The sequence below is a fragment of the Protopterus annectens genome, chromosome 7.part0, assembly GCF_019279795.1.
Source record: "Protopterus annectens isolate FY-2018-M chromosome 7.part0, PAN1.0, whole genome shotgun sequence".
NCBI classification, from domain to species: Eukaryota; Metazoa; Chordata; order Ceratodontiformes; family Protopteridae; genus Protopterus; species Protopterus annectens.
In genome coordinates this window covers 1,372,291,379-1,372,307,176 of record NC_056739.1, presented here as the reverse complement: position 1 = coordinate 1,372,307,176, position 15,798 = coordinate 1,372,291,379, and the positions used below count along the sequence as shown (strand labels likewise).

General features: G+C 39.2%; 1 protein-coding gene across 1 annotated transcript in view; it reads left to right on the top strand.

The window, feature by feature from the left end:
- The window catches only part of LOC122806164 (E3 ubiquitin-protein ligase PDZRN3-B-like), a 300,824-nt gene that overhangs the window by 187,080 nt on the left and 97,946 nt on the right, over nt 1–15,798 (top strand). The window contains exon 3 of the mRNA XM_044076400.1: nt 8,079–8,186. Coding sequence (XP_043932335.1) covers nt 8,079–8,186 — 108 coding nt within the window. The remainder of the gene's footprint in view (nt 1–8,078; nt 8,187–15,798) is intronic.

Sequence of the window (15,798 nt, the reverse complement as noted above, 5' to 3'; positions counted from 1 at the left end):
TTGCTTATGTGTATCAGATACTCACAGTCTGTCAGCCAGTTCATTTTTTCTCCAGAGTTTTACAAACAATTGGGGAATTCTTTCTTTTGATTAATGTTCAGAAAAAGTTAATGACTGTTTGAAGTATGGGAAGCAAATCCTGCGTAAACAATTTCATTCTTTTCATTTGTTTTGTTGGGGCCCCAACATGATGTTTCCATTTGTCAGGATTGTCCTAGATTTAGAGATAAAATTCTTAAGAATAATGCCAAAGTTCTCATGGGACACATGGATTCCTCTGACCCAGTCTTTGCTACTCCTCCATCTTCCTTAGTTTTTACCACTACCGCTACCTTATCAAAAAAAAAAAAAAAATGGCAAGACAAAAAAAAAAAAAGAGAAGGACTCTGCAGATGATGACAGTCCTTCCACGTCTGCTCTTAAGTCAACTAGTGACCCTGGTGAGGCACTTTTGCAGCCCCAAGGTCTGATGACTACCAGGCCTCAGCCCTCTGACTTGGCCCCTTGGGATGTCAACATGGGAAAAGGCCTTCCAACTCTATTACCTCTGAAGTCAATGTCAGTTGAGTCTGAGGTCACTCAGCAGGCCTCAGTTTCCAATGCCTGAACATCAGTTACCAAGGGAGATGTTTCATTTTCCACAGTTCATCAGTTGAGTCTGAGGCCACTCAGCAGGCCTCAGTTTCCAATGCCTGAACATCAGTTACCAAGGGAGATGTTTCATTTTCCACAGTTCGTCAGTTGAGTCTGAGGCCACTCAGCAGGCCTCAGTTTCCAATGCCTGAACATCAGTTACCAAGGGAGATGGTTCATTTTCCACAGTTGTTCTGCAAGCATATTATCCAGATGCATGTTTGGCTGAGGACCCGGACACTTTCTGACCAAGTTAACACCAAACATCTGGATTTCAATTGGGTAAAGAATTCCTGTTTGAGTTTCCTGCAGAAATTTTTTTTTTAAGAAATTAGATAAAAAGGGAAGCAAATAAAAACTGTAAAAGAAATTGTATTTGTGTCCAACTGCAAGATATAATAGAAACTATCCGTCTAAGCCTTGGCCTCTACCATCTAGCAAGATAAGGGTAGGCTTCCCCAATCAAAAAGGCCTACACAGTCCATTAGAATGCAATCTGTACAACACCCTGTACCTTGGAGGTCCAAAGACTGTGTCTGCCCAAGAGAACAACTGTGACCGTACACAGCTCTCCCCACTTCCACCCCTCTCCAATGCCGTCTTCCTTGCCCACTAGCAGGAAGACTCTCTTTCCTTTATAAACCAATGGAAAGTCGTTGCCTCAGATCAGTGGATACTAACCACTGTAGGAAAAAGGTTACTTCATTCAGTTCAGAAAAAGGCCTCTCTTCTTAGGGATACCAAAGCATACAAAAGACCAAGAATCAACCCTTCTCTCCATCTTGCAAGTGTTCATGCAGTAGGGATCCATTCAACCAGTCCCTGCTGAAGAAGAACCAATGGGGTTCTCTACTCCAGGATTTTTCTAGATCCAAGAAAGGAAGAAACTTGGAGGCAATGTTAGACCTTTCAAAGTTAAATAAGTATCTAGATATTCCCAAATTCAAAATGCTGACTCTTCAAAAACTGCCGCCCATGATTTATCCAGGAGCTTACTTGGTTACAATAGGTCTGAAGGATGCCTTTTTTCATGTGCTATAGCAAAAGAGCACAGGAGACACCACTGATTTGTGGCAGCAGGTTTGCACTACCAGTTCGGTGTTTTACGTGTTTTATCCACTGCACCCAGAGTTTTCACTAAATGTCTATCCCACATTATAGTACATTTCAGAACTCTTAGAGCATACATTTACCCCTACCTGAATGATTACATCATGCAGGGGAAAAAAAGCTGGAACTTCAAACAACCTTACAGGCTACCTGGGACTGCTTTCATAGGGCAGGGCTTGCTTTCAATTTCTATAAGCCCCAACATTTGCCCAAGACAATAATTCTTTTTCCGGGTGCAGTGACAGACTCTAAACAACAAAAACCTTCCTACCCCAAGACAGGGTGCCCTTCTTGACAGACTATCTACACAACAGGGGAAGACAGTCACAGCTATGAGACAGACAAATACTCTGTCTCATATCACTTGCTTAGAGATGATCTCTGGTTGACCTACAAAGTCATGTCTGACCCAGAGCTGTTAGATATGCTACATCTAAAAAAATCCCAATCCCTCCATGCTGCACATTCCAGGGACCTCAACCTCATTACCTCAATAAACAGAACATGCTAGAGGGACAGGTTCCTAACCCAGAGATTCCCCATACTCTGTAACAAACTTCCCATTCATGTCAAGCAGAGCACTTCACTGGCCCTCTTCAAGAGAAATCTTGATGAGTGGATGGGCAATAGAAATTTCAGCCCAGGGATCACTTCAGTGGGCTTGCTCGATAGGGGCACTGGGAACAAATGTTAGGAAACACGATGCCAGGGAATCTTTTGGGCTAGGCTTATGTGGGCTCTAGGGCCGTTAGCCTAGTACACACCTATGAACCTATGAACAGCAATAGAATATCTAAGAGCTTTGGGGTTCATAGTATCGTGAATCCTTATGATTCCTCAAGCAAAAATTACACATGAAGAAACCTCAGTAGTTCCTATAAAAGCACTTAGGAACAGCACTGCCAATCCCTGGAAACTCTGCTGTCTCTTCTACCATGCTTGAAAAGGGAATGTCTTTGTTGGAAAGACATGATTAAATTGAATCCAGGTACAGTTTTCTCTCTACTAAACACAGACAAGACCATGAGCACAGACAGTTCTGAGGCATCCTGGGGACCACACTTATGACCCATGAAAACACAAGGTGTCTGGACCTGGGGAGCACACTTATGACCCATGAAAACACAAGGTGTCTGGACCAGGGGAGCACACTTATGACCCATGAAAACATGAGGTGTCTGGACCTGGGGAGCACACTTATGATCCATGAAAACACAAGGTGTCTGGACCTGGGAAGCACACTATAACCTATGAAAACACAAGGTGTCTGGACCTGAGAGCACACTTATGACCCATGAAAGCACAAGGTATCTGGACCTGGAGAGCACACTTATGACCCATGAAAACACAAGGTGTCTGGACCTGGATAGCACACTTATGACCCTATGAAAACATACGGTGTCTGGACCTGGGGATCACACTTATGACCCATGAAAACAAGAGGTATCTGCACCTCAGAGCAAAGAAAACTTCACATAAACTGGAAGGAGTTGCTAGTAGTTTTTATAGCAATGAAAGCCTTTCAAAAGAACCCATCTCCAGGAGCACTGCAAATTTGGACAGACAACACCACAATTATATGACACATTAACAAGCAATGGGGAACTCATTCTTACCTGCCTGTGCAGTCTAGTAGTAAAGATTTGGCTCTTGGCAGAACAGTTGTAATTAACACTGGTAGTATCCTTCATGTCAGATCAGATTAGCAGATTATTTGAGTAGTGACATTCCTTACCCCAATGAATGGATACTAAAAAAGGAAATCTTCTTGGACCTCACCCACCAATGGGGACACCCCAGCACTGATCTTTTTGCCTCTCACCAGACTAGACAACTTCAAATTTTTTTTGCTGAAGAACTTAATAGACAGGGACATGGAGAGCATATGACTTCTCATTCAAATGGACAGGACACTTTCTTTGTACCTTCCTACCTTTTCCTGTGATTGCAAGTGTACTGATCAAGGCAAGGTCAGGCAAGCCAAGCATGGTACTCATAGCCCCCTTCTGGCCAAGGCAACATTGGTTCTCCCTCCTGTTGACCCTCAGTGAGGGAAGATATTACATTCTCCAAGAAGTGATAGATCTATTTACCCATTTAAAGTAGACGGTCATTTACCCTCAACCTGAGCACCATCACGCTAATGGCTTGGAGGATTGGATTTTGATCCAAAATACTGCAGTTTACTGTACAGAAGTGCTATCAATCCTGAGAGAGATAAGAAAACCAAATGCCAGAAAATCACACATCCAAATTAAAGAGTTTTCTCTTTGGTGCAAAGACAAAGACATTAATCCTTCACAGGCAGACATAAACCTTGTGTTAGAATACCTTTCAGCACTATTTCACCTGGGACCTTCTTATTCTAGTATTAAGGTACATGCTTCAGCTATCTCTGCTTGCCTTACCTGCTCCCTTCCTCTATTCTTATTCCCCACCTGAAACTTTTCTTCAAAGTCATCATACATCTTAGACCCCCTCCCCCCCAAAGAGAAACCCTGTACCTACCTGGGATTTAAGTTTTTTTCTTAGAAAAACTTACATTGCCACCTTTTCAGCCGGCAGCTTCTGCCCCTCAAAAGATGCTCACCTGGAAGACTGCCCTGCTTATATCTATCACATCAGTCAGATGAATCTCAGAGCTATAAACCCCCATGTGCAATGAGTCCTTCACTGTGTTGCTTAGGGACAGGGTAACCCTTAGAACTAATCCTTCCTTTATAACCACAGTAGTGTCAACTCTCTCCCTGCATCTAGCTATTAATTTGCCAGTGTTCTTCCCAACACTCATAATAAAGCACAGCAAATCTTGCACTCCTTGAATGTATACAGACAGATCAGGTATTACCTGGACAGGACCAAATTCAGTATCAGCGCAGACCAACCTCTGGTGGCATTTGCAGAAGGAAAAGCAGACAGACATGTCTCCAAACAGACTATAGGATAGCCAAGTGCATCATTTTATGTTACGCCCACCGTGGCAAACCAGTGCCAGCCCATGTCAGGGCCACTCCACCAGATGAAGTGCAGCCACCACTGCCTTTCTTAAAGGTGTCTCTACGCAAGCTATTCTGGAAGCTGCAACATGGACATCTGACCACACCTTTACTAAACATTAACTACCTAGCCACTGTATCCAGGGATAGAACAGGATTTGCTGCTGAAAAACTTGCTTTCCCAGGGGCCAACAGACAGCCTGCCCCCCAGCCATATCTCTCAGCTGTACTGATTTTTGCTGAATGTCCACATTTTTGCCTCTTATTTTCAATCTGTTTTTCATAAAATTGTTGTTTTCTGGCAAATTAGTGACAAATCATTAAAGACTGAAGTTAGAAAATGATGACAGACATTTCAGTTTCAGACTTCATACCCTTCAGAAAATTCATGCTAATGCAAAACCTGTTATTCTATCAACGTTTTAAGTTTGTACAAGTAATATTTAAAAATTGTCCCCATTTTTGAGCCTTTGTCCCACTTTTATTTATGGCTTTGTCAAGATTTCTTCCTCTAAGAGGTTGAGAGGTATGCCCCCAGCTAGTAGTTTGGAAGCACTCACAAGGATCAGTACTATGATGAACATAGCACAGTTGTGTCCCACTTACCATAACTGAAGATATTTGAGTAGATCAGTGTTGCATTACAAACTCCCACCCCCTCCTCTCTGTCTACTGCCCTGTCCTACCATGCCAGATGGGTAGATGTTCTTCGTGTTTCACTGTTGCAGTCATTACATTTGGATTATCTGCTTGGAGGTAGCCCTCAGTCGGCCTGATTAACAAAGTCTTGGTTCCTGCGTCGGTTGCTGTCCCTTCTTCCATGATGTTAGGTCGTCAGGGGTATAAAACATGCAGCCGACGCCATTACATCAGTTTTTCTTGCCCCAGATGTCAGGTGCCTCCCTAATGGGAAGCAATTAAATGTAAAAGTACAATGATATACCTCCAACAAAAAAGCAAATACACCAAAAAGGCTTTAAAGCATAGGTCGCAGGCACTCAAGGATCAATACTGTAATCTTGAGCTACTCAGACATCTGCAGTTATGGTAAGAATGACACAACTGTACTTTCTGCACAGATTTGTTTTTTAAATACAGACACACACACACACACACACACACACACACACACACAGACAGACACACACACACACACACACACACACACACACACACACACACACAGACACACACACACACACACACACACACACACACACACACACACACACACACACGTATAGAGATTCCATGACAATAGCTATTGCAGCCCTCTTCTCACATCTTTACACATCAGTTGAATGTAAGAGTGAGAAAATAAGTGGAGGTATGAAGTGTATTGCTTTCATTCATCTCTGCAGGGCCACCATCTATGATGTGGAGTAAAGCACTGTCAATGTTATCCTCAGCCCATTTTATATATCATCAGTTGAGTAGACATCTAGGTCCTGTGCCTAATGTTCTAGATGTACAGTGGGTTAGAGCTACATAGTCACCACTAAACCTTAATCAGTCTGATGGATTTGAGTTAGGATGGAGTTTTAAGCACCAAGGTCTTCTGAAACATTGCAGGTACATAGTACTGATCCATAAGGAATCATTAGTTATCAAGATTTACAATGCATCATATAGGGTATTAGTTAAATGTGTGCGAGCGAGCCAAGACAATAAGAGATTTTCTCTAAAGGGATGCTTGTGGTAACCACGAAAAGATAGGCCAGTCACTGTGCCTAATGTGGTGTACAGCCAGAATTGATCTCTGTACTGCCCTGTGTCAGAAGTCCTATAGTCCATGTCTAAGAGTCACATAGAACCTTGAATAGTCCATACAATGGTGGAGGAAGGCTGAGGTAAATTGGCCATATGCCATAAAGCCAGCTTGTAGGAGACTCAGAATTAAAAAAAAAAAACTTAAAACTTACAAGTTGTCATTAAGTGATTGAATTTGCAAGTGCTTATAGACAGCTGGTAACTAATCTGCTTTTTTATTACAGTGTAATTGAGGGATGACAGTTTACACAATACCTGTAAACAGCAATTGTGATTGTGTATAGACAGCTTGTAAATTGTCAGACTCTTTATTTTATTTGCACATTTGTTAACCAGATAGAAAGAATATCGCAAGAAATGTAAAATAAATATTTAGTACATGACAGTAGTTCTAGCATATGAATACACAGAGATATATACAAACAATGAATAATTTGCAAAATATGTCTTGTCTGAAATGCATACCATAATTGCCCTTTTAAAGGTAGTTGACTATCTTTAAAAACAGAACAGTTTGACAGGCATTTTGTAAGCTGCCTGGGTAACAATCTGTTATGGAGCAATCACAGTCATGATGTCTTATTTACAAAGGTATGCCAATTTATTAGAACAAGTCTTATTCAGTGTATCACTCTGAATTTCTAGAAATAAATAGAACTTGTGAACCAGTAATACTGTATGGTCAGCGCATGGAAATGATTACTTTGACTATTGCTTTTAATCACATTATTTTTGATCTAAACTTCTGCCAGCCTTGCCTGTCAACAGAGCTGCCATCACCCCAAGGGTCTGGTTTGTCTCCCAAATCAGGGGCTACCCTGTGGGAAGAGAACAGATCAGAAGCAGGTCAGCTAACTACAAAATAGCCCCCATGCAGCATCAGCCTTGGCAATTCATTGAGGATTTGTATGTGTGCTCTGTTGTCCTCATCTCCCTTGCGGTCAGACGTAGAATACTACCAAAATCAGTGCCTGCAGTCCTGGGACTGACAGTGTACTTCAGTACAGCAAGTTCAGTTACATTGCAACCCACTGCTTGGTTGTAGGGCTGACATGAGTGCTGCTGTCTGCCTTCAAACAAGTATTGTGCAACATCAAGGTCTTGAGATAACGTCTCTTTAGGAATACATGAGGCAAGCATGGCTACTCGCTGCCACCCCGAACTGGCTTTTCCACCTCTCGGATTCACTACTTCAACTTAGAGGTCACCTGGGACACGCTCAGGGCTTTATCCATTTTTACCATGGAGCTGGCTTATTGATAATCTTTTAAGTAACATGAATTGTGTATGTGATGTTAGTGAAAGGATCATTCCTTAAAGCCTGTAGTACAACTCATATTTTCATTTGATCCGTATACTTTTGTTTAGATTCAGTTACAGCATGTCCTGTGCTTGCAATGCCTTGTATGCAACACAGTATGTTATTACTATTGTAGTCCCCTATGCTGCACTGTAAACATTCAAAGTATTTGTTTTCTGCTGCCATTTTTATGGTGCCCATTAGGTTATTATATTTTATTAATAGCATCCATGCTAGTCATATGACTCATGCATTCTGTTGTCTTTAAGGATGATCAGGAAGGTGAATGCAGTGAAGGAATTATTGTTTCTAAAATCCTAGAGAATGGACCAGCCAACAAAGATGGAGGACTTCAGATTCATGACAGGATTATTGAGGTATGTACAGAAACGTCACATTTCTATTTCCATTTTATGTCCATGGCTCTTTCTTATTGTAATATAAAGTACTTCATGGCGACATGGGGACATGGTTTTTACTGTTCAGAGCTCTGAATCAAAGTATGTTTAACAAGAGACAGCTTTGACCTTGAGACAGTGTTTCTGAAAATAGTTAAACTTTCTGTATTAGAGACTGGGTGTTGGTTTGCCATGGACTTACTCTTAACATAAGTACGTCATGGCACTGTCAGTTCCTTAATGAATCTGTATTGAGTTTTTAACTGTTTTGTATGCAATTTGCATTTGGTTATAGTAGGATAGTCGTTTGCTTTTTAGCAGTATACAATGCTCCACCTTCACAAAGGTCTGTTTAAGGTTTCACATTTAACAGTAGAGAAGCCAAACTATTAAAAACAGTTACCATAACTACCTATTAAAATAATACTGTTGCTTGTTAATCTGCATAAATGTGATATAGTGTTAGTCCCTCAGTTAAACTGAATTTCCATGAAGTGATAGTATGACTGTTGGAACAATCTGTTTATTAATTATGCCCCACTAGTGTGGTACTGAGGAAGCAGTTATTAATGAGTCATTTCCAGTGTCTTACTGTAGAAAAAAATGTATTTTTGTTTTATTGGTAATGATGTCCACATTTTTCATCTGTTTTCATTGCCCACATCATCAAGTGCAGCATTACAGCTAATTTGCAGTAAGGTGCGCTGGGGCATGTTTGGTAGAATGGTTAAGGTCTTCACCCTATAGATACAAGGTACCAGGTTTGATTTTGACCTCAAGTCATTGGCTAAGCTTAAAATGACCCTTCAGGGCAGTTAGTTTAGTATTCACCTATAAAAAATACCAGTGTATATATATGTATGTGTGTGTATATATATATATATATATATATATATATATATATATATATATATGTGTGTGTGTGTGTGTGTGTGTGTGTGTGAGTAAAGTTTAGTTCTAGAAAACCTTGTCTGTTCATGGCAGGAATTCCTAAATACAAAGTCGGACTGCTTGCTTGTTGCAGAGTATATTTCTTACCCGGACGGCTTGTTACAGAGTATATTTCTTACCAGGACGGCTTGTTACAGAGTATATTTCTTACCCGGGTGGCTTGTTACACAGTATATTTCTTACCCGGGCGGCTTGTTACAGAGTATATTTCTCACCCGGGTGTCTTGTTGCAGAGTATATTTCTTACCCGGGCGGCTTGTTGCAGAGTATATTTCTTACCCGGGCGGCTTGTTGCAGAGTATATTTCTTACCCGGGTGGCTTGTTGCAGAGTAGTATTTCTTACCCAGGCGGCTTGTTGCAGAGTATATTTCTTAACCAGGCGGCTTGTTACACAGTATATTTCTTACCCCGGCGGCTTGTTACAGAGTATATTTCTTACCCGGGTGGCTTGTTGCAGAGTATATTTCTTACCCAGACGGCTTGTTGCAGAGTATATGTCTTACCCGGGCGGCTTGTTACAGAGTATATTTCTTACCCGGGCGGCTTGTTACAGAGTATATTTCTTACCCGGGTGGCTTTTTACACAGTATATTTCTTACCCGGAGTGGCGGCCCAGACTGTGTCAGAGTAGGAGTAGTAGAAGCAGTAAGAATGTGTCGGTTGGATCAGTAGCAAGGAGAAACTTAAAAACACCTAAGAAAATCAGAAGGTATTGAAGACAAATATTAAAATGTGCAAAACTGTGATACTAACAAGGCTTAAACTTAATTGAACAGTTAGAAGATTGACAGAGTTGATGCACCATGCACTGTTGTTTGCCTTCAAACTGAAATAGCTTTCTGAAGCAGTTATGCTGACTGTACCCATACCTCTCAATTGCCCAGATTTTTACCTCATGTTTTGGTCTGTTCATAACATTTGTGGTTTTCTGACAAATAATTGAGAATTGCAATAATTAATTAATGACAAGCATTTATTTGGCTTTCATAGGTTAATAGGTACTTAGTTGGCTATTAATCTGTGAGGATCTTAAGAAGCCTAACCTTGCATTCCCATGTAGTTTTTAGCCCTTATAATTTGCATACAAATAAGCCAGATATAGGATGAACAAGGGTACATTGGGACATTCACATATTTCCCCTATCTGTGAGAGACAGGGGTGTTAAACCAGGGACGAATTTGAGGTTAACCATCTGTCCATCCATCCATACAAACTGCATTTGATTAAGGTAAGCGTTTGTTTTATATGGAGTGGATGGCAGTTTCATAGAAGTGTTATTGTGTGTGATACAGAACTATCCCACCAACATGTTCTATTTATTTTGCAAAAGAGTTTGAGATCTCCTGAATGGGTCTCTATGGTAACATTGGACTTGCACATGTGTAATAGGGCTGACATAAAAGGGTCTGTTGAAGCTCTGACATAAAGCAGAGGTCACCTTTCAGTAGTCTGCATGGTACTAAGAAGAGGGACAAGGCTTTGAGATGGTTTACTTATTTTTTTATGATTTAGGCCTTGGATTTCTTGTAGTGAGAATGCATTGTGATCTTTCCAGTTGTGACAAGTGTTTGGACAGCTTCATACCAAAAAAACACATTACACTTAATGATCGGCCTAATGAGTGCTGGATACATTTGAACAATTATATCCCCCTGAAGCTGGATGGCATACCTTTAGATATAAGCTGTGTAATTAAAAAGGATTTATTACAACAGTGGATATGTGGTGATCAAAGGACTATATATTGTTGACATACATATTCTTTTAGTGAGGAACCTCCGTGGACATTCCAGTTGTAAGGTATGCCTGGTTAGGTACATACCAAAGAGGACATTGTACTCAATGACAGGTCTGATGAATGCCGAATACAGTGGAACAATGACTTCCTTGGAATTAGATGCCATACCTTTGTTTATAAGTTGCGCAACAGAATGATTTTTCTCACTACTATAGACTCAAGAATCCAAACAGTTCTCCTACTACTGTAGACACATGATTATCGAAGGCTAGTTACTGTCTATGTGTGTCCCTAAGTCCCTGACTACTGAGTCATCTCTGAGGTGTTTGTTGTCAATGTGATAGTTACCAGGGGTGGATTACTTCCCGAAGGATACTTGATCTGAATTTTTGTATTACTTTCCATATGTTGTTATATGCTTTCTTTTTTTTTCTTTAAACATTTCTTCCTTATAATGAACCACAATTTCTGTAATCTATGCTTGATTTCTTTCTGCCCTTCAGTTCTTATTTTTCATTTCTGTCATTACACTATTATCTTCTTTCGGGATCTTACATAAGTATGCTGACACTTCTTCCTTTGTCTTTGTAGTAAATATCTCTGTTTATATAATAAATTATTAATTTTTTCATAATTTTGTATATATTTTCTTTAGTGTAATTGTAATACTCTCTCTTATTCTTTTCTAAATTTTGAAAAACATTCTCATGTATCTCTACATAATTATTCTCTATCTTGTTTTTCTCTGCCATTGCAAAAAACCTTTTTAATGTGTTCATTTAAATGTAATCTACCATTCCAACCAATTAATGTAAAATACCTTCATAGTAACATGATCTGTCCCTAATTGTACAATTTCTCCTCTTCCTTTTTCATTCCATTCTTTTTCAGTCTTTTTAGACATCTTCCTATTCTTGTATATCCTTTATTTTCATTTATCTCCATCCATATTGCTAAATGATCCATAAATCCTTTTACAACTGCTTCACCTTCTACTATAGTTATTTCTTCAGATATTATAATGTAATCAATTTCAGATTTTAGGATACCTCTTCTGTATGTGCAGAGTTTTCTATTCTGTATAATCATTTTACCACATTTCATAACATCTACCAGTTTTCTTATGTCCTTTCCTTTCTTTTTTTCTTTTACTTCTTAAATCACAGTTAAAATTCTCTGTTATTATAAGATTCATATTCACTACTACATAATCTAATACCTGTTGAAATAAATGCTTGCTTTCTTTACAAATAACATAAGCATATAAAGCTATTATTCTATATACTTTTTATTGTCATCTTATATCAACAGCAGTTAGTCTTCGCAGTCTTACTAGTGTTACATCTAACAGTCCTACACAATACAGGGAGGGTGGCCTCATGGTTAAGGTGTTTCCCTTATAAACACAAGGTACAGGGCTTGAGTCTCACAAGGGATAATTGGCTAGTCTTAAAATGGCTTGCAAGGGCAGTTAGCCTAGTACTAATCTGTAAACCTATTCCTGAACAACTTTCATTTCCCAAATTCCATATTATATTTCCACAGCATATTTTTTCTGTTTGTAATCATTCATTTATTAAGAATCGTATGTCTTTCAATACAATTATATCTGTGTCTGTGTCACTTTATCGAATTGCTATTCAGTAAATAGCAATTCATCGAACCTCTGTTTATTGAACGGCATTTCAACTAATAACAAAATCTTTCCCAGGGTAAGGAACCACTTGGCCAACACCACAACTTTGCCCTTTTCCCCACTGTAGTACGATCTTGGAATGGTTATATAGGTAGGGGGGTGCAGCCCCCATCATTGAGGTGTGTGGGGGGAGGGTGTAACACAGCCCCACACACTTGGATGGGTTTGGTTTCTGGGGTTTCTGTTCTGGTGTGCCTTTGGTGAAGTGCTTCCTTACCCTGGGAAAGATTTTGTCATTCACTGAAATGCCATTCGATAAACAGAGGTTCGATGAATTGCTATTCGCTAAATAGCAATTCGATAAAGTCATGTAGATCCGTTATGTCTACATTACATTTTTACACCATTCTAAAATCCCTAGCCATCTTACAATATTTTAATACTGTTTACATTTACCAAAAAATTCTTAAATTATTACTTTCTCTTTTCATTAATGTAAACAAAGTCATCTCCCCTTTCAATTTACATTAACTATTACCCATTTCCTTTTGTCTTTTAAATTTATTCCTTTAAACTTCCTTTTCCTATCTTTTACTCTTCTTCTAACAGAATTCTTTTTTTCTTTCACCTCTTTCCAGTCTATACCTTCTTTATCACCAATTTTTGAATGTTTCTCTATCTCAACTCCATTCTCTTCTCCTGTATTTGTATCCTTTTATTTTTCTAAATTATCTTCTATTTCAATTTGCAGCACTTTTTCATTTTGTTCTATATCTTCCCCCTTTTTTCAGTGTCATTAAACCCTTTTAACAGTCCATCCACAAATGACCAGTTTGTAACCATTTAAAGCATTCTAATCAGTATTTCTTTGCATGATGTTCTGTTTTCCCACACATGTATAACACTTGTTTTTCATCACAGTTATGTACACAATGTCCTTCTTTCCCAAAAAAAATATGTGTTTTTGGTTGTCCCCAATATTTTACCACAACCCTATCAGCATCAACATTTATAAAACACGGAATGTTGACAATTCTTTCCATCTCCACGTTCAAAATGATAATGCAAACCCATCTCCAGTCAGTAAATCCCTGTTGTCATAAACCTTTTGAGTTTCCATCACTTCTTTACAAATGTTTTTTTAAATGTCTTTTCAAAGTCTTGTCTTTCTACTTCTGTCCAAAACTGTATGTGTATTTTTTTTCTTTTTCTCGGAAAAAAGCTTTTACTAAGTAACTGTTCCAAGGACTGTCATTTTGTCTCTTGTCATACCCACATAAAAAATTCCATTCTGTGAACCATCTCAAAAATAATATCACAAAATGTTTATTTATCAAAATAAAAGCTCTTTCTTCTTCGACTGTTACACCCAGAGATAGTATTATAGTGTACCATATCTCGTATCTATTCAATTTGTTATTCTTTTTACTCTGTATTCTCACCACAAATTTCTTTCCCATACTGTCATCTCTTTTTTCCTTCTGCTTGTAATTGCTTCTGACTATCTCTGCATATATTCTTTGCTTCTGAGTAATGTCTCCTTTTAGGATTATGTTCGAGTCTTCCTCCTGTATCTTTTCCATTATCTGTCCCCATGAAACAAATCCTCCATTTTCCAGTTCACTTTAATTTAGTGTCTCCTGCAGTATGTCATCCTGCAACCTTCCCAGTTGGAAGGTTGTAACAACACATTCTTCTTTCACCATCTTCACCAACTCAGCAAGCAAAATTCTTTTGAAAACCAATTTCCAAATCCTGTTGTCTCTCAGCATGCATCTCACTGTGAGCTGGCATTCATCTCCACTCCTTCCATCACTCTGTTCATGCCACATACCATCCTCTCAGCCTTCATTGTGCTAGGACTGGTACACGTGCACATATTTGTGGTTAGCATGTCCATGAGTACAGATTACAGTTGATCATAGGGGAAGTTCCCTGATGCTCTGGCCAAATTTCCCCTAATAGTAACAATACCACATTGGGTTTCCCCCTGAAAAGAGACTACTAACCTAGTGGGACTAACCCTGTTAACAAAGAAAAAAAATAATTTGCTGTTGTGCAGTCAGTTTTGCATGTACCAGGGTATAGGATGGTGTGGATGGTACCTGTGGTGGGCAGCAGCTTAAATTCACAATGCTGCATGTAACTAGGGCATATCTGTGTATGTTTTCCTTTTTATAGTTAAACAGTGACCATTAGTGATCAAAGATTGTTGTAATTATGGAATATTCACTGCTTTTATTACATTACTGCAAAGTAAGCCATATTTTTTCAAATATTATCTGTTTTACACAGCAGAAACATTAAATGAAATGAGCAAGTTTTTTCAAGCATTAGTGTATCGTCGCATTTGTGTGCATGTGTGTGTGTGTGTGTGTGTGTGTGTATATATACTAAATAGTTTGTTTGTGTCTTTCGGCTTTTCCCAGTTAGGGGTCGCCACAGCGGAACTCCGGTCCGCTAATGATTGACAGTAGATTTTTACGTACTGGCTTGCCGGGCCTAACGCACAACCTTCAACGGCGAAGGCAGCCCGATGTAAATGTCGCCACACAGAAGACGCTCTAACTGAGAATCGAACGGGCAACGTCTAACTGTGAGGCGACAACGCTACCGCAGCACCACCACCGCAGTATATACTAAATAGTACAGTAAGGAAATAGGAAATCCTGGAGAAAAGTTTTGCCTGTTTCGAGAGCTTAAGATCCATGCAATTAGTATTTATGCACTTCAAGATTGCAAGATACATGTTGTTAATGACAAGCTTTCATCTTACATAGAAGAATGAGTCACCTCTGTTTCCTGCAGCAGGTACCACAGTCTTCTGTAGATTTGTAGTTTATGCTACATTTATTATTTTTAACTGAAAGGTACGTTTTGCTTCGTGTTAGAAATTTGTTTTACACAGTGTTGTTTGGCAGTCAGTGAACAGTTACTGAGTGATTCTGTTCAGGTAAATATAACCCTTTTCCCTCAACATCTTCGCTTTGGCCAAAGCTTTCCTTTTTACATGCACAAGCTTTCATTCAGTATGAGTTGGGTAAAGAAGAAAAAACAAAAAGACTTTAACAGCTTTTGTTCCCTATGCATTCATGGACAAGTCTTCAACTATTGATAATGGAATTCTGCTGCTGTTAAGTTTTGCAAATGAGGGATAAACAAGGGGTGAAGGTTTTCCTTTTTTTTTCTTAAGTGGCAGACTGATAGGTTTATTTGGTGTTTACAACACAGCGGGTGTAATCCACATTTACATTCTAGTAAATG